This window comes from Crotalus tigris, unplaced genomic scaffold (assembly GCF_016545835.1).
Source record: "Crotalus tigris isolate CLP2741 ecotype Arizona unplaced genomic scaffold, ASM1654583v1 scf7180000018229.695902, whole genome shotgun sequence".
Lineage (NCBI taxonomy): Eukaryota > Metazoa > Chordata > Lepidosauria > Squamata > Viperidae > Crotalus > Crotalus tigris.
This window is the reverse complement of record NW_024096895.1, coordinates 483,021-501,130: the sequence shown is the minus strand read 5'-3', so window position 1 is coordinate 501,130 and position 18,110 is coordinate 483,021. Positions and strand designations below refer to the sequence as shown.

The following is an 18,110-nucleotide window of genomic DNA, read 5'->3' as shown; positions in this document are numbered from 1 at the left end:
AGAGGCTCAATTGCTCAATATTTCATTGGAACTGTCAAAATTAAGATAGGTACATATGTTATCCTCTGGCAGTCTACATATATAAATATGAAACACTTCCTTTCATCTCCCAAACTGAAATGAGCTTTTTGTTGTTCTAAAAAAACACAATAAGATACTGATCCAATATCAGTTCCATAAATCCTTGACCTAAAATCCCCTCATCTCTTAGGCATCTCCTTCATTCCCAGAAGACAGAGTTAATCTAACAGAGGCCAACAGCACAGAATCTTCCTGTGGCTAAACTATTTGTGAGAGAGTGGTGTTTCCCTTGGGCTGGCAAGATATCCTTTTCTGTTCTACGGCAGGAAGGAGTAAGTAAAGTCAAGATGATGGCTACAACTCTGCAATCACAAAATTAATTAGAGGTGGGACTTACAGCTACCACCTTGATTTCCCCAACCAGGCATCACCGGACACTCCATTGCTGCTTGAGTCTTTAATCATCCTTTTAAGCTTCCAGAGGGTCCTACGGAAATGGAAACTGCTACATTTCTCAGACAGATGATACTTACCAGACACACACTGACATACTTCTGCACATCATGTGCATAATTGTCCTTACTGGCAGTTTAAACAGGATTTCTCAAACATTAGCCGTGCTGATAATTCCAAGTGTGGGAGGACCTGGGCTCTTCTAACAGCTGGATGTCCTATTATCAGTAAAGAAGAGCAGAAGTTATGTCACCTAAAATGTATCAGGTTGCTGGAATAAAGCCATAATTAATTAGCAACCATTGTCTTTTAGGCCCAGCAGAACAAAGCAAGGCTGGGATTATCACCTAGAAAGCAAGCTTTCCAAAGCATGCAAATCTTGGAGAAAAAAGAGACCGAAAAGGTGAATTAAAGGAGGAAGTGCTGGCTTCAATACAGCAACATGTAGTTCTAGGATATGGAGAGTGCTATGAAGGTTGAAGGGAAGCACATGGGACACTCTTCCAATTCAATGACATCTGGGACAAGCATCAGCTTCATCCTTCTTCACAGGAAAGGAGGCAGATAGCTGCTGCTGGGAATTCACCCTAGAGGGCTTCCACAGTTAACCACAAATCTCATTATTAAAGCACTCAGCAGTTATGGCATCATTATCACTAATGGGGCCAAGAAGAACTGTAGCTTCTGATGAGAAAGTGGGCAGGGCATCCCTTCGCAGAGCTGCAACTGGAAAGAGAAAGTGCAGTGCAGATGTTGAGCAAAGGTTGCAACAGCCAAGAGCTTTTTCACCCACGAACCTTGGCTGCAATGGTTCTTGTCAGAGAAAGCCTATCCCGGCCTTGCTGGGAATTTGCTACATCCCGCAGTGAGGAATGGTTATTCTTAGGCAAGAGTCCCCGCTACCAGGAGCCAGTGACTCATCCCAAGAGCCGCCAGAGCTTTTCTTCAGATGAACATTTTCCCATTTATTTTTCAAGGCGATTATCCAGGGCATGTTTACAGAGAAGAATCTCCTGGGTTCACTGGACTTTACTTCCTCGTGCAATAACTGGTAGTCATAATTGCTATATTAAGCAATATTTTTTTTTAAAAAAAAAGATGCCTGAGATGGTAATTTCTATATGGGACATAAAGGGAGTAGCTTAAGGCTTACCTAAGAAGAATGGCTCAAGAAAGCAGAAGGACAAACAGAGAAAAAAAGAGAGAGAGAGTTGGAGACAAAAACTACAAAGTTAAATTGAATGGAACCCAGAAACCAAAGCCAATAAAGGAGCATAACAAAGAGAAATCTGGGCAAAGAAAAGTGGACATTTTACGCAACAGTATAAGTTTAAATGAAGTGAATCATGCTTATTTCCCCCCCCCCAAAAAAAAAATGGAGAGAAGAAGCTAATAGTGCTTCCTTAAGGTCATGTATTGAACTGATGGCTGAAATGAGATCTGAACTAGGATAGATCTGTTATATACAGTACATTATTATGGTAAAGCCCCCTTCAACTCAGGCTCAGATTCTGGTCTTTACATAAATGCATCCATGCAGTTTTCTTGGCCACAGAATAGAGGAATTTAATTCCTTTCTGGCTGTGTGATCCTCCTGCTGCCCATACCCTGTCTTCCTTTGTTTATTTGTACTCATTTAAAAATATATATTGTCTTCGGCAATATGGCAATATCCCCAACTGAAGCATGACTGCCAGGACACAGTCAGTTAATTCAATTTTATGCAAATTTACACTTCATTTAATTTACAAAAAAGAAGTTGGTGGAAGAACTCCAATTCCAATAGACCAGGAGAAGCATGGCTCTTGCCTTTCCTGTTACTGGATGTTAGCTCTATCATCCTATCTTTCCTGCAACCTGGAGTAGGAGGTGATTACTAGTCAGTTAAGGCAGCATTAGAGTTGCTCTGTGCTTAGAAGAGAAATCAGCAGGGCCTTGATGAGGGCTATTAGATTTGGCTGCAAAAGTGATACACAGCTTCTAAATGGCAACAAGCAGTAGAGTCTATTCTAAAGTCTGATCCTGCATATCAAATATTTACATTAGGATTCATAACAGTAGCAAAATTACAGTTATGAAGTAGCAACGAAAATAATTTTATGGTTGGGGGTCACCACAACATGAGGAACTGTATTAAAGGGTCGCGGCATTAGGAAGGTTGAGAACCTCTGCAGTAGAGCTTTCAGTATTTGTATGTTGCCATCTTGTGGTCATCTGGATTTCTGCCATCCAGATATGATAGCCCGGAGCTTTGTTTTTTTCATAGACTACTATACAGTCACTCCCTCCCAACCGTAGGAAGCAGTCAACAGCAAACCATTTCTAAAATTCTGCTAAGAAAACTGCAAGGACTTATCCAGGCAGTCACTAGGAATAAACAGTGACTCAAAGAGAGTGAGGCAGATGGACAGTGTGTATTTTTTTTTTTGTAGCTGAAATTTTGTTTAGCCATTAGTCACACATCACCTTTCAAAGTAATTCAGCCAATATAATTATGCCAGTATAGCAGCTGCAAGACAAATATAATCATAACTAGAGGAAAAATGGCTTGTATTTTATTTCTTCCTAATTCTGCCTGCCTTTTTTCCCTTTAAAACTGTCTTGTTGTTACCCTAGATAAGAAATTCAGCTGTAAAACATTTTTAGAGAGCCAGCTGAGTGTAGTGGTAAAGGCATCAGGCTGGAAATTGGAAGAGTGTGAGTTCTAGTCCTGCTTTAGGCACAAAACCAACTGGGTGATCTTGAACCAATCGTTCTCTCTTAGCCCTAGGAAAGAAGCAATGGCAAACCACTTTCAAAATCTTGCCATGAAAAATGCAGGGACTTATCCATGCAGTCACCAGGAGTCAACACTGACTTGAAGACCTCCCCAAAACCAAACCAAACCAAACCAAACTCCTACTTGTTCTTTAAAGAGGAGACCAGATGTTTCTGTCACGTGTGAGAGTCAACATGTAAAAAACAAGAAAAAAGTGAAGGAAATGATTGGTCCATTAGTGGGGGAAAGTGGCAAGAAGGTGACAAGCAACAGGGAGAAAGCAGAACTATTTAACGTGTTTTTTGCATCTGTCTTTACACAAAGGGAAAAACAGTCCAACCTATCAAAAATGGTACCATAAAAAACAGATTAGAAACACAAGTTAAGATAAGTAAGAAAATGATAAGTGAGCACCTGTCCAGCCTAGACGAGTTCAAATCACCAGGACCAGATGGATTACACCCCAAGGTTCTCAAGGAACTGGCAGATGTGATCTCAGAACCACTGAAATATATTTTTCAAAGATCCTGGGGCACTGGGGAACTACGGGAGGACTGGAAGAGAGCTGATGTTCCCATCTTCAAAAAAAGGAGAAAAAATAGATCCAGGAAACTACAGACCTATCAGCCTGACCTCAATACATGGGAAGATTCTGGAAAAGATAATCCAACAACGAATCAGCGAACACCTAGAGGCAAACAAAGTCATTACTAAAAGCCAACATGGGTTTGTCAAAAACAGATCATGCCAGACAAATCTTGTTGCATTCTTTGACCAAGTGACAAAATTAGTGGACCAGAGGAATGTTGTGGATATAATTTGCTTGGACTTCAGTAAGATATTTGATAAAGTAGATCACAACCTACTACTTGATAAGATAGAAAAATGGAGGTTAGACAGCATCACCACCAGATGGATTCATAGCTGGCTGACCGGCGGTACTTAGCGTGTGGTCCTCAATGGAACTGCATCTACATGGAGGGATGTGTGTAATGGGTGCCCCAGGGCTCTGTTCTGGGCCCAGTGCTCTTCAACATCTTCATCAACAATTTGGACGAGGGGATAGATGGGGAACTCATTAAATTTGCAGATGACTCCAAGCTGGCAGGAATAGCCAACACTCCAGAAGATAGGCTTAAAATGCAGGAGGATCTGGACAGACTTGAACACTGGGTGCTATCTAACAAAATGAAATTCAATGGTGAAAAATTAAGGTTCTACATTTAGGCAAGAAAAGCCAAATGTACAGGTATAATATAGGGGGTACCTTGCTCAATAGTAGTAACTGTGAGAGGGACCTTGGAGTCCTAGTGGACAATCACTTAAATATGAGCCAGCAGTGTGCTGCAGCTGCCAAAAAAAGCCAACACAGTAGTGCATTAACAGAGGGATAGAATCAAGATCACGTGAAGCATTAAAACCACTTTACAATGCCTTGGAATACTGCATCCAGTTTTGGTCACCATGATGTAAAAAAGATGTTGAGACTCTAGAAAGAGTAGGAGAAGAGCAACAAAGATGATTAGGGGACTGGACGCTAAAACATATAAAGAATGGTTGCTGGAATTGGGTATGTCTAGTTTAATGAAGAACGGGGGAGGACATGATAGCAGTGTTCTAAAAACTCAGGGGCTGCCACAAAGAAGAAGGAGTGAAGCTATTCTCCAAAGCACCGGAAGGCAGGACAAGAAGCAACGGATGGAAACTAATCAAAGAGAGAAGCAACCTAGAACTAAGGAGAAACTTCCTGACAGTTAGAACAATTAACCAGTGGAAAAACGTGCCTCCAGAAACAGTGAATGCTCCAACACTGGAAGTTTTTAAGAAGAAACTGGACAGCTATTTGTCTGAAATGGTATCAGGTTTACTGCCTGAGCAGGGAGTTGGACTAGATGACCTCCAAGGTCCCTTCCAACTTTATTATTATTGTTGTTGTTATTATTGTTGTTATTGTTATTATTTGTCCCAACAGCTGTTTTACATTTTTTGATGCTACCTACAATCCTTCCCTGAATTCTGAGCAGTGTTACAACAAGAAACTGTTGCTATGGACTTCCTGTTCCATTTGTTCTTATGCTGTGCTTTACCCAGATTCATGCTCATTAGACTTCCTTCCTACAATCCACACTGATTCTTAGGAACTAGAACAAGAGGAAATGGAAAGTACTGCCTTTTGCTTCTTTACCTGCACTTCCCAGTAGAGCAACTAGCTTGATTGTGTCCAAAGAATTAAGGCCTGCCTTTCTGTTCTACTAGAGTGGAAGGAGATATCTGTCCAATCTCTTGTTTCATTACTGTCTGCCAATGGGCAACAGGTTTGATAGGTTTATTATTGGCTAATGCTTTCTGCTCTCTCATGCCAGGCTCTGAGTGTTCTCTCTTTTCTCCTTTACCATGCACTATATACACTGTTTTATTTTCCTATATCCCAGTTTTGGAGGGGAGGCAATTCTGCATTAAGGATTCTACCAAACTTTATGTGGACACATACACATCTTGGATTGCATAAAGAGCTGCACATGTTAGGAAGTGCTTTCCTTAATCTGAGCAACTTTTAAGCTATTAGGTAATCTTAACCAAAGTGCTGCAAAGAATTTTCATAACTCTCCCCTCTTCATAACCCTGAAGATTTCATAATCTCTTGGTTTGGGTTGCCTTTTGTGGAAACGGAGCCTCTATCTACCTCTTACGGCTTCTTTATAAAAACCAAGATTTCTTATCTTGCAGTAAAACAACTCATATCCTCTGCTGAGATGTTGTTTAGTTGCGAAGTCGTGTCCGACCCATCACGACCCCATGGACAACGTTCCTCCAGGCCTTCCTATCCTCTACCATCTTCTGGAGTCCATTTAAGCTCACGCCTACTGCTTCAGTGACTCCATCCAGCCACCTCATTCTCTGTCATCCTCTTCTTCTATTGCCCTCAAACTTTCCCAGCATTAGGCCCTTCTCCAGTGAGTCCTTCCTTCTCATTAGGTGGCCAAAGTATTTGAGTTTCAACTTCAGGATCTGGCCTTCTAAAGAGCAGTCGGGATTGATCTCTTCTAGAACTGACTGGTTTGAACGCCTTGCAGTCCAAGGGACTCGCAGGAGTCTTCTCCAGCACCATAGTTCAGAGGCCTCCATTCTTTTGCGCTCAGCCTTTCTTATGCTCCAACTTTCACAGCCATACATTGCAACTGGGAAAACAATGGCCTTGACTGTACATACTTTTGTTGGCAGTGTGATGTCTCCGCTTTTTAGTATGCTGTCTAGATTTGCCATAGCTTTCCTCCCCAGGAGATGTACTCTAGGACAAATGCAGATGGAGACGTATTGTTATCAGTGTAGGTGCCCAACAAGTCTAAAATTTCATAATGACTAAGACTTTTCTACCTGACACCTTATCAAATTTAAGTAAAATGTTCTCTTCAATGCCATCTAAAACTGCCAATGAATTGGATTCTGAAAGAGCAATTTTGCCCCCCTGCTTTGTTCAAGAGATTTACTTCAAAGCTGAATTGAAAGAAAACTTCTCCAAACAGATTTTTTTAGTATTATTTGAGGGATAGTGATGACACGATGTTGCTATGCTTGAGTGGCTGACAGCAGGCCCTGTAATGACTGGATTCACATACAGCATTAAATCATGGTTTGTCTAACTATCGTGTCTTCAGTAAAATCCAGCTGATTAGACTCCTGTAACATACAAGGCAAACTTCAATAAACTACAAGATGGCATAATCTATTTTGTGTGGATGGGAAAAACAGAAGGGCAGCAAAACAGCTCAAGGACTTCATAGCAGGGATGCCCCCCCACCGCTCTCCAATATCTGTTCTGGGAATTACCTCTGATAATGGAAGCTGAAAGCCGAAGGCAATTTCCCACCATTTTAAAGAGAAAAACTGCTGTAGACCTCCAAAATCTTCCCAGTTTGTATAATATGGTTTCACTCTCTTAGTCCCCCCCACCCAGATTCCCTCCAAATATTTGGTGGCCTTTGGCCCCCATACACTGATCACCCCTCCCTAAAGATACCAAGGTTTACCACAATGTTCCACTTTATTGGCCCTCAAAACCAAGAGTGGCCGGGCTGCTGAAACACGAAGAAGTGCAAATATAGCTAGTCCTCGACTTACGACAGTTTGTTTAGTGACTGTTCAAAGTTACAATGGCACTGAAAAAAGTGACTTATGACCAATTTTCACCCTTTCAGACCACTGTAGCATCCCCATGGTCACGTGCTTAAAATTAAGACACTTGGCAACTGACCCATATTTATGACAGTTGCTGTGTCCGGGGGGGGGGGTGTCACATAATCCTCTTCTGCGACTTTCTGACAATGGGGAAACCAGATTCACTTAGCAACAGATGGACTAAGTTAACAACTATGGTGATTCACTTAACAACTGTGACAAGAAAACTCGCCAAATGAGGCAAAGTCACTTAACAAATGTTTTACTTAGCCATAGAAATGTTGGGCTCAATTGTGGTCGTAAGTCGAGGACTCCCTGTATGTCACTGTTTAATAGGCATTCCTTGGCCTTGCTTTTAGGAGGTGTGTCACACACACACACACACACACACACACACACACACACACGCAACTCTCTCGAAGTAAAAATAGTATCTCTCCCAACACTGCTTCCCTCGCAGTGGGGTAAGGGTAAGTTTGGGGTAAGAAAAAAGCAACTTTGGGACCCCAGAAGAGCGATAGATAGATAGATAGATAGATAGATAGATAGATAGATAGATAGATAGATAGATAGATAGATAGATAGATAGATAGATAGATAGATAGATATACACATACATACATACATACATACATATACATACACGGGCAGAGAATTTAAAGCTTGGTGGGAAAGACTCTCCTTCCCAATCCGTGACAGTGTCAGTGTTTCTCAACCTTGACAATTTTAAGGCATGTGGACTTCAACTCCCAGAATTCCACAGCCAGCATTGCTGACTGTGGAATTCTGGGAGTTGAAGTCCACATGCCTTAAAATTGTCAAGGTTGAGAAACACTGGTTGTAGCTAAAGAGAAATAAAAGGCTCACACAGACCCGCACCCAATCTCGGACCACCACGCTTAGTTTTTTTCAGAGGGTCCGCTGCTTTTCCGAAGGTGAGGACGGGTCGTAGGGGAGGATGAAGGAGAAAACTTTTCCCGCAGTGTGGCGGATGGGGTGGGGAGAAGTCCGGCCCTGAGGAAGACACCCTTCTTTGGGAGGCTGCCGCAGAGGAGGAGGGGGAAGAAGGGAAGTTCAGAGCGCCCCCTAGTGCCGACGGAGGGAATGCCCCCCCGTCCCCGACGGCAGAGCCAGAAAGGGTGAGGCGAAGTCGGGCGCAGCGAAGTCGGTCCCTCTGGCGCTGGGGGACCGCGACGGAGACAGCCGCGTTTCGAGAGAGGCTGCAACGGAACAATGCGCTGGGCGCCAAAGGTGAATCAGGCTCTGAGGAGCTCGATCAACTCTTCCACCAGTTTCGTTGGGACGAAGAGAGGGAACCGGGGCTTGGAGGAAACGAAAGGAGCGGTCCCAGGTACGCTCAGGGTCGAAGGCTGTGGCTTCGGCGTAGGCGCTATTAAACGGATCCTTTGGGAGTCTCCAATTAGTTGCGATGGCCAAGAGGCTTGGTGGGAGAAGCGGGCGGTCTACGATCTCCGGGCAGGGATCCTACTAGCGTACAGTCCTCCCTGATGCGCTCAGGCTGGTCGAAGAATATTACTGGGGGATATTTAGCGTTCGCGAAGTTGAGCTGCCTTCCGAGTGACTTAACTTGCCTTAGGGATGGAAGCACCCAGAAGAACCTGTGCCGCTCTGGGAGAAACATGTGGTAGAAGGCAGGAGCTCGAATTGTTTGGGCTTTCTTATTCCTCCTGAAGCAAAATAGCTGCCCCCTTTCTGTAAGTATTATCGGGAACTGTTAATTCTAAGAATCCCGGTAACTGGGCGAAAAATTGTCATTCAGACGCTCTTCCAATAGAGCTGTGAGGTGTCTGTCCCCTCCAATACTCCACACCTGTTGGAGTGACGTTTTAACCCAACCTGACACTATTTTATTCCCAGTTCTGCCTTCCCAGAAGTCAGTTATTCCCTGCCTTCTACCCCATGTCCCAGTTCAAGTAGTGAACAGAGTGGTGAAATACTCCCACCACCCTATTAATAGCTTGTAAGTACTTTAGAATATGGCAGTTCTAATTTGCCTAAACTTCAGTCTCTGTAACCACCTCGCCAACGGGACTTTTGATTGTGTAGGTGTGGGGAGTGGGAGTTTGTTTAGCTGAAAAGCAAGACAGCCAAAGGACACAACTTGTGCAAGGGTATCATAAGTAAGGAGTATTGTGAACTTAACAAGTTATTTACTCCTGTACAACATCAGTGTGTGGGTGTATCCAATTAAAATTAATTGAGTAATAATATAAAATTTAGTTGATTAATTAGAGTTGTAGATCTTTTTTTTCCTCCTGAAGCTAGATTCTTATGTTGTTTTGATTAATACCAGTGTAAGTTGTGACAAGAACTATTTTTTGAAAAAGTCTTTTTTTCCAGTTATGTGAAGGAAGATAATGACTTTTAGACTAATGCTTCCCTGTATGGTGTTTAGCAATACATTAATGATTTTTAAATAATTTCTGATAACTTTTTTGTTAAACATTTTAACTGATGAATTTATCAATGAATTAAACATTGTAGTTTGTCAGCTTTATAAGTTATTATTGTTTCATACTACCACTAAAATAAAATTAAATAGCTTTCCGCCTTCTAGATCATGAATTCATTCTCCCTAATATGGATTAAATCCACTTTTCCCAAATTTCAAGAACACTAAATGGTTTGGTATCATCTGATTTTGCATATAGCCTCAGGTTACTATAGCTAGACAGTACATTTTTTAAATGGAGCAATCCAGTTGCAGTACCTATGATAAATGCAAGAGATATGCTTATTTAAACACGCATGCCTGCTGCAAAAGTGAACAGATATTCCAACATCAGAGGAGTTTGCTTCTCTTGCAAACTATACATAAATGAAAGACTTCTTTGTTGGTTTGTGCAGGGAAATTTTAAAAGGCACAGTACAATAATACCTGTATTAACGCTAATAAAAATTCCACAAAATAGAAATAATCTTTCAGGGTTTAGAAACCACTTTTTCAAGGTGATTATTATTACAGGACAGTAACTGGAAGGGGAGGAAAAAAATCAGCATGATGGTAATACTGTAGTTGTGTCTGTATGAATATTAGCACTTTTGTATAGCTAGCTAGCATGTAATTGATAATGGGTTCTGGTGAATACCAGTGGAAGTTTATCATGAAATCCCAGGGCCCAAAAGATTAAACAAACAAACCACCAAACAGAAAGCACTGGTGGCAAACCACATCCATATTTTTACCCTGAAAACTAGAGAGGCACGCCCATGACGTCAACAGGAGTTGAACTTGACTTTTTTTTTATTCTGAAGTAAATCCAGTTGAGATGTCTCAGGTCAGAGGATACAGTTGGAGGACAGGACATGTTAGCAAATTTGGGGAAAATCCAATATATACACATAATCAAGGAGTAAACCTTTTGATCTGGATCTAAGTAAACATACCTAGCATTGTGCTCTCAGATTAGACTCTTGGATTAGACTTAAATCTATAGGAATGAAATAAAGCTATTCTCCTGGTTTTTGTAAACAGTGTAAAACCTGAGTAATTGCTCTACATGCTACAATATACTTTTCCCTCAATCTCTATTATTTTGTTTATTGTAAAGTTCTAGAAGACAGAGAAGCATGTTGACATTATTTGAGGAACATTTAGTTAAATCTAATAATACTTTTCTATTGTACATGCTATTTGTAGCATAGATGCTAATTTCTCAGAAATAAGCCCGACTTGTTCTCATCAGCTTGTTCTTTCTTAAATTTCATGATGATTTCTGTAATCTAAAACATGGGTTAGAAGATTTATTGTGTTGGTAATATTAAATTAGACAGGTCTGTGCTGTAAATTTCAAGACTAAAAAAATTCCTGTTTATATGTTCAAAAAAAAAATAACAGTAAGAACAATGTAATTATGAATTAAAACAAAGAACGTGTTATAAAAATATTAAATATGATACTTTTCCATTTTCACTTCTGTCTGTTTATCCCTATAACTCTCTTACCTGTTTGTCACTATTATAAAAGATCCTTAATCTTGAACTATCTTTCACAGAATTACAAAATTGTTCTCAAGTTCCTTGGCTGTGCTAAAAATAAATTATATTGTGAAGATATTTTATCTTTGCCATTTAGAAGGACCCCAATAAGGCAATCCTATACTTGGCTGAAGAGATATAAACAGATGCCCGATTAGCACCAAATCAACATTCATCTTAATCAGAGTGGGAGAAGGTACTCTGGCACATGAGGCAACAGATCACAAACAGTAGAAATATAACAGTATATTAAATAACAAACGGTTGGCTTCCCTTGGTGATACAGGTAGGCCTCGACTTATGACCACAGTTGAGCCCACAATTTTGGCTACTAAGGGAGATAGTTATTAATGAGTTTTCCCCATTTTACGAGCTTTCTTGCCACAGTTAAGTGAATCACTGCATTTGTTAAGTTAGCAACATGGTTGTTAAGTGAATCTGGCTTCCCCATTGACTTTGCTTGTCAGAAGGTCACAAAAGGTGATCACATGACCCCGGACACTGCAGCAGTCATAAATCTGAATCAGTTGCCAAGCATCTGAATTTTGATCACGTGACCATGGGGATGTTGCAAGAGCCGTTAAGTGTGAAAAAAAGGTCATTAGTCACTTTTTTCAGGGCTGTTGTAACCTCAAATGATCATGATTAAGTGAACTGTTGTAAGGCGAGGACTACCTGTAGTCAAAATCTGCCTGAAGTAGCTGCCCCATTTTACTTTAAATAGGGAATACTTAAATACTTTTGGTTGGCTAGAAGTGAGCTACTCTGAGGTAAATGGGGCTTAATTCCAGGAAAGTGACTGCACTGTTAATATTAAGGTGACCAACTTTTTTACAATGAAAAAGAGGACACAAATAAATTGAAGAAAAAAATATCGTAAATAAAAGAAACATTTTATTCATTGCAACAATAATACAGACAACTTGCATGTGCAAAGTTTGCCAGCCGAGTATTTTGGCACGCTCTGCAGCAATTCCTATTGGCTTTCGAAAGCCAATAGTGGGAGTAGCACAGCTCATGCAAAAGTTGAAAAAAAAACCCATCAAAAAAAGGTGCCGGAATGTCGTTCTGAGCGTTCTATGAGGAAAAAAAAAAAACCTGCAGATTAGTCTTCAAATATCGAAAAGGAGGACATGAAGGAGGACACTTTTTGAGGGAGGACAGAACTTACAAAAGGAGGACTGTTCTCCCTAAAGGAGGACGGTTGGTCACCTTATTAATATTCAGTCTGAGTTGAGCTTTTGGTTGAAGGAGAGGTGCCTAGGAGGTTAAGGCCCTGTGGATTTTAGCTCTCCTTCTCTCTTTAAAAAGAATTTACTTGACTACTTGTTCATGAAAGCCTTACTTCCTTTCCCCATGTTTCTGTTACTTCTCCTCTTCATTGAAAGTACATATGTTGGGTTCTATGATAAAACACGTAATCCAAATCAGGTTGTAAATTTAAGAAAAGATTTTTTTCAAAATACAAGAGAAGTCAGTCAGGGCAGGAGAGAAATAACCGGCAAGACAAAAGAGAAAGTTAGGAGAGGCTACGTTAAATTGTACAGAAAAATTGGCTTCTCTTGCCTTTGGGTTCTGTAGGAGCTGATGGCTGGGAGCAAGAGAGGAAGTAGGGAGAGCCAGCTTTCATGGACAGAAATGGAGGGGCTAATCCTCTTTCCCCCCCCCCTTTGCAGATGCCTGAACGTGGAAGCAGCCGTTGACAGGATGTTTGCTATGCACCCCCCCAATGCTTCTCAAGCACCTGCCATTCATCTGGTGAACAGTTCCTCTTCAGATCATACAGAGCTGGTGAAAACGCCATCAAGTGCTTCTTCTCCTGCTGCCCCCATCTTCTCCATGACCTTAGGGGCAGTCTCTAATATTGTGGCCTTGGTAATCCTAGTGCAGTCCTACATCCGCTTACGGCGTCGTTCCAAGGCCACGTTCCTGCTGTTTGCCAGCAGCTTGGTTATCACAGACCTAGCAGGCCATGTCATTCCAGGCTCCTTTGTGTTGCAACTCTATGCCACACGGCGCGGTTGGACAGCCATGGATCCCACCAGAGCTCTCTGCCAGTTCTTTGGTGCTTCCATGGTATTTTTTGGACTATGCCCTCTCTTTCTGGGCCTCATGATGGCAGTGGAGCGCTGCATTGGCATCACTCGCCCTTTGCTTCATGCCACAGTGGTCACGCCAGGCCGAACGAAGCTTTCCTTGGTAGGACTGTGGGCCACTGCTCTTGCCATTGCCCTGATGCCTCTCTGCAGTTTTGGAAAATATGTTGTCCAGGCCCAAAACACTTGGTGTTTTATCAAGGTGCGAGAGGCAGAAGAATGGTCTGAGATAGCTTTTGCCCTGCTCTTCTCCCTTTTGGGTTTGGTCTCCCTGGTGGCTTCTCTCATCTGCAACACATTCAGCGGGTTCATCCTGGTGCGAGCTCGTCTCCGTGGTCAGCGCAAATGCGGTCGGCGGAAAGCCAAAGCTCATGACATTGAAATGGTCGTACAGCTTGTGGGCATCATGGTGGTCTCCTGTATCTGTTGGAGTCCGTTATTGGTGAGTACCAAAAAAACAGAAAAGGGGCAATGGAAACATGTAGGGTGCTTAGCCTGTATTTTGAGGCACAAAATAAGTGGGCCTCCTTCGGGTCCCGTCGGCCAGACAATGTCGGCTGGCGGGCCCTCGGGGAAGGGCCTTTTCTGTGATGGCTCCGACGTGGTGGAATCAACTTCCCCCCGAGATTTGAACTACTCCCACCTTGCCAGCCTTCAAGATAGCCATTAAAACTCTCCTGTTCCGGCAGGCCTGGGGTTGATGTCCCCGGGGGGGGGGGCGGGATACGATTGGGACATGCTGTATGAATGCACTCATTTTTATTGTTATATTTATTGTTTTAATTTTGTATGCCGCCCTGAGTCCCTAGGGATTGGGCGTCATATAAATGTTATTAATAAATAAATAAATAAGTGGGAAGTTGGCATGTATCAAACAAACCCTTCCCTAGTTCACATAAAGCTGGAGTGAGAAGGGAGATATATTCAGACTTTATAACTCTATAACTTTATAACATTATAACTCTACAATAAATGTAGTACTGATCTATATGATTTTGCTTCCTGGTCTAGTCTATTTTAAAGGGCTGTGATTGTTCTACTACCATGGTGGCTAAAAATTACATTAAAATACACGGAGAGCTTCAGACTGGGGAAACATAGCATAAGTGCCCTTGTGTGTTCTTGGAATTTATGGTCATATGAAACACAGCACCTTGATTATATAAGAAACTATTTGATTAGAGGGGAGAGAATGGTAACTGGAAAACTTCTTGAGCTTAAAAGTTTGGATCAAATTGACATTATGTTTGGGTATAATAGCCCAAAGAATGACCCAAGCAATCATATTCTGAATCAGTCAATTGACTCTGGGAAGCCCTTATCAGCGCACAAATAAAGGGCTGTGTTGTGAATGGTATATTTATTATGTAGGCTGAACTAATATGTACACAGAGTTAATGCCTGTTTCTAAGTTCTTAGGGTCACTGGGGAGGAGCGGATCATAGAAACCTACTGTCTGATATCTTGTTCTCTCATTTGCTGATGTCATATTGCTGCTTTTTTCCTCTATGCTGTTCCCAGGTCATTGTCATCTTATCAGTGAGCAACTCTCATAAAGCTTTGAATTATGATCAGCTGCTATTCCTTGGTGTGCGGCTGGCCTCCTGGAACCAGATCCTGGACCCGTGGGTATATATATTGCTGCGACGTGCAGTGCTGCGTAAGCTTCTGGCGCTACTTCTAAGGCGCCCTGACCTCAAAACAACACACTTTGACCGCTGGGAGGCCAGCTCCTTCCAGAGCTCCGAGCGCAGTGTTGCTGCTGGTCGCATCTAGTATTGGGTGGAGAAAGCAAGAGTTGATCTACTTGAAAGCACTTTGAACCTTCCTGGAATTCAGAATCCAGCAAACTGGGCGGCTGCTGGTGGTATAGGCAATACTACCGATAAATTGGCAGTTTCAAATCTTGGCAGCAGATACGAAGTTCAGTATTTTGAAGCAGCCTCCTGCCTGTTTCTGACTTTCTTATGAGAGGGGGAGAGACAGAGACAGAGATATGATCTTCTTGCGTGAAGGAGAGTAAATATATCATACTGCAAATGAAAAGTCATGATGCCCATGAATTCATTTTGATATGGTGGCTTCTATTGGACATCTGTGGAGGAGACCTTTGCTCAGAGGTAAAGAATACATTATACATTCCTAATACTTTCAGTAAAACAGAACTGAGGAAAAACTCTCTCTGCTCTCAAACAGTCATCAGTATCAAAAGGAGACAGTTCTTGACCAGGTAAACGGAAAGCAGGCCAGTATGTTTTGATAGGAAAATGATGATTTAGTGCATTTTGAAAGCCATATGTCCTTCCTGATACGGACTGCACTGTGCACAATGAACAGCCTGGTAATTATTCAGGCTATATTCCAAAGCTGAAGAATGTTACCTTTCTTGTATAGCGCAAGAGCAAGAGTGTGAATCTTGCTCTTGTGAATCATCAGGCGAGAAGACATCCCAGGTAGCCTCCTTCCTTGGACATTCAGCTCAGGTAGACCATCATCCTGCTGCACTTTCCGAGCCAGAGAGTAGCCATTCAAGTCCAACCCTGTCAGGGCAGCTATTTTAACGTGCTGCCAGAAATGATCTGGGTACTTGGAGCCTATGATGCAGATTTTCCACAATGTTGAGGCTGCTGCGTGTGTAAAGGAATTTGTGTCTAAAATTTGCCGTGCTTCCACACAAGGAATCTGATGCAATGTATCGTTTCACCATTGCATATAGATTGCACAAAGGCACGTGCTTATGGTTCAGGGCGGCCTTTAATTTAAACATGAATGTAGAAATTCTAGAGAACTCTTTCATGGGCCTCGTGGAGAGATTTAAAAAAGGCTGAAAAATGTGATGTCACGTGGCCTGCCAAATTCAGAAAGCACCTTTCAGAAGAGTAAGTAGATTCACAGCATTGTTTTCTCACAGAAGACATCTGCAACAATTCTGTCCTAGAATGGATTTCAACAAATTGTTGCTGATGATTCTACAAAATAATATCCTTTGGGAACCGGTGAGACTGACCCACAGACTGCAAGAGGATGCCTCTGTCTGCTGCTCTACTCTTAAGCTCTGGGAAGCTGGGAAGAACAGAGCAAAGGACAATGGGAAAGTCCTGAAATGATTGATCGGTAGGGGCTGGCTGTGGCATAGCCGTACCCTGTGGGAATTCTTAATCAGCACCAGGCACTCTACGATAAAGCACTTCAGTGGGGTATTCTGGCCCTTCATGCTTTATTTTCTTCAAGTCCCTGACATGCTTCCCACATGCTTGTCGTCAGCAGCCTGTGCCAGCCCAACTAATCTAGTCAGCCTCAGGGTCCCATTTATTGTTCCATGTGTTTTGTTTTCATTCAGTGACTGCTTATTGTCATCTGGCAGCTGGAGCATGTAAAATCGAGCTTGCAGAATCCTGGTTGAAAGCTGGCAAACAAGTGGGATCAAACAGCAGAAGGAAAATTATGACTGTTGTGGGAATTAGTTGGGGAAAAAGAGGTGAAGTTGGGAGATCTGTTGCTCCAGGTTCAAATATTCTGCCCCAGTCTACACACCTGGTATTGCCCTGCCAACCCTATCCTTCAATATGTTTGTAAACACACAGCTGTTTTGCTATGTTCCTCTAATATCTAGTGGGCTGCACCCACGTGACCCAGCTGCAGCTGAAATGGGTCTCTGCTGTTCATTGGCCTTTTAATAAATTATTTATTTGTGTGCAACATTCTAAAGGGCATGTTTGGTGGTGCCTTGGCTGAAATTCCATTGCTACACACAACACTTCGATTACTCCATGCACTATTTTTGCTTTTCTGTTGTACTGCCCACTGATTGAATTTTTAAAAATTTCCTTGAAACTGTAGGTTTACTGTTTAACTATTGACAACTAGTGGCAGCAAAAATTAATGATTCTGTATTACTTGACTGCCATTTAGTGCTTGTCTGAGTCTCTGTAGCTGCTAGATATGTTCTAGAGCAGTGGTGGCGAACCTACGGCACGCGTGCCAGAGGCGACACTCAGAGCCTTCTCTGTGGGCACGCGTGCCATTGCCCCAGCCCTGCCATCCCCTGCGGCCCCCTCCTCACCAGCAGCCCCCTGGAGGAGAGTCACCCCCAAGCGTGGCCTGCACAGAGCAGCATAGCCAATGACATGGCAGCCGGGCAGCGGGGACAAGACTCCGCCCTCACAGCCCATCACATGCAGTTGATGCTGTGGGGCGTGGGCGGAGGGTGTGGCCACCATGGCACTGCTGGGCCACCTGAGCAATGTGTGGCAGGCTATGGAGGCAGTGAGTGGCCCTGCAGGTAGGGACAGAGCAGGGGTGAGGTGGGGGCGGAGCAGGGGCAGGCTGGGGGGGCTGGGGGCGGTTTTGGGGCACTTGGTCTCTAAAAGGTTCACCATCACTGTTCTACAGGTTGAGAAAGAGGAATTGCTGTGAGAATCAGTATGGTAGCTGTAAACTATTTTAAAAGCTGCACAAGGAGCCGAGGCAGGAGATTCCCTGCCAGGCAGGCTACAGAAAGTACAAGATACACAGTGTCGCTATACAATGCCCTTATGCAGTGTCTGGAGGCAAGAGTCGAGTAAGAATTCTCAGTTGCAGGCAGAGAGCGAGATACAGACAACAAT

At 42.7% G+C, this 18,110-nt stretch overlaps 1 protein-coding gene across 2 annotated transcripts; it reads left to right on the top strand.

Moving 5' to 3' along the window:
• Window positions 1–8,522: 8,522 nt before the first annotated feature.
• Window positions 8,523–17,568, top strand: PTGER1 (prostaglandin E receptor 1). Of its 2 annotated transcripts, XM_039349190.1 has the most exons (3): window positions 8,523–8,759; window positions 13,084–13,945; window positions 15,025–17,568. In XM_039349190.1, the coding sequence occupies exons 2-3, from the start codon at window positions 13,115–13,117 to the stop codon at window positions 15,277–15,279; spliced, it is 1,086 nt and encodes a 361-aa protein (XP_039205124.1). In that variant the 5' UTR covers window positions 8,523–8,759; window positions 13,084–13,114; the 3' UTR covers window positions 15,280–17,568. The 2 variants fall into 2 exon arrangements, with proteins under 2 accessions (XP_039205124.1, XP_039205123.1); XM_039349189.1 differs by lacking the exon at window positions 8,523–8,759 and having other exon boundaries at window positions 12,505–13,945.
• Window positions 17,569–18,110: the final 542 nt, after the last annotated feature.

Bases quoted from the DNA above. Each gene is read 5' to 3' on its own strand.
- PTGER1 (XM_039349189.1), top strand. From the start codon at position 12,995: ATGGCTGGGAGCAAGAGAGGAAGTAGGGAGAGCCAGCTTTCATGGACA. The intron at 13,946-15,024 runs GTGAGTACCAAA...TGCTGTTCCCAG, and splicing joins TCTGTTGGAGTCCGTTATTG to GTCATTGTCATCTTATCAGT.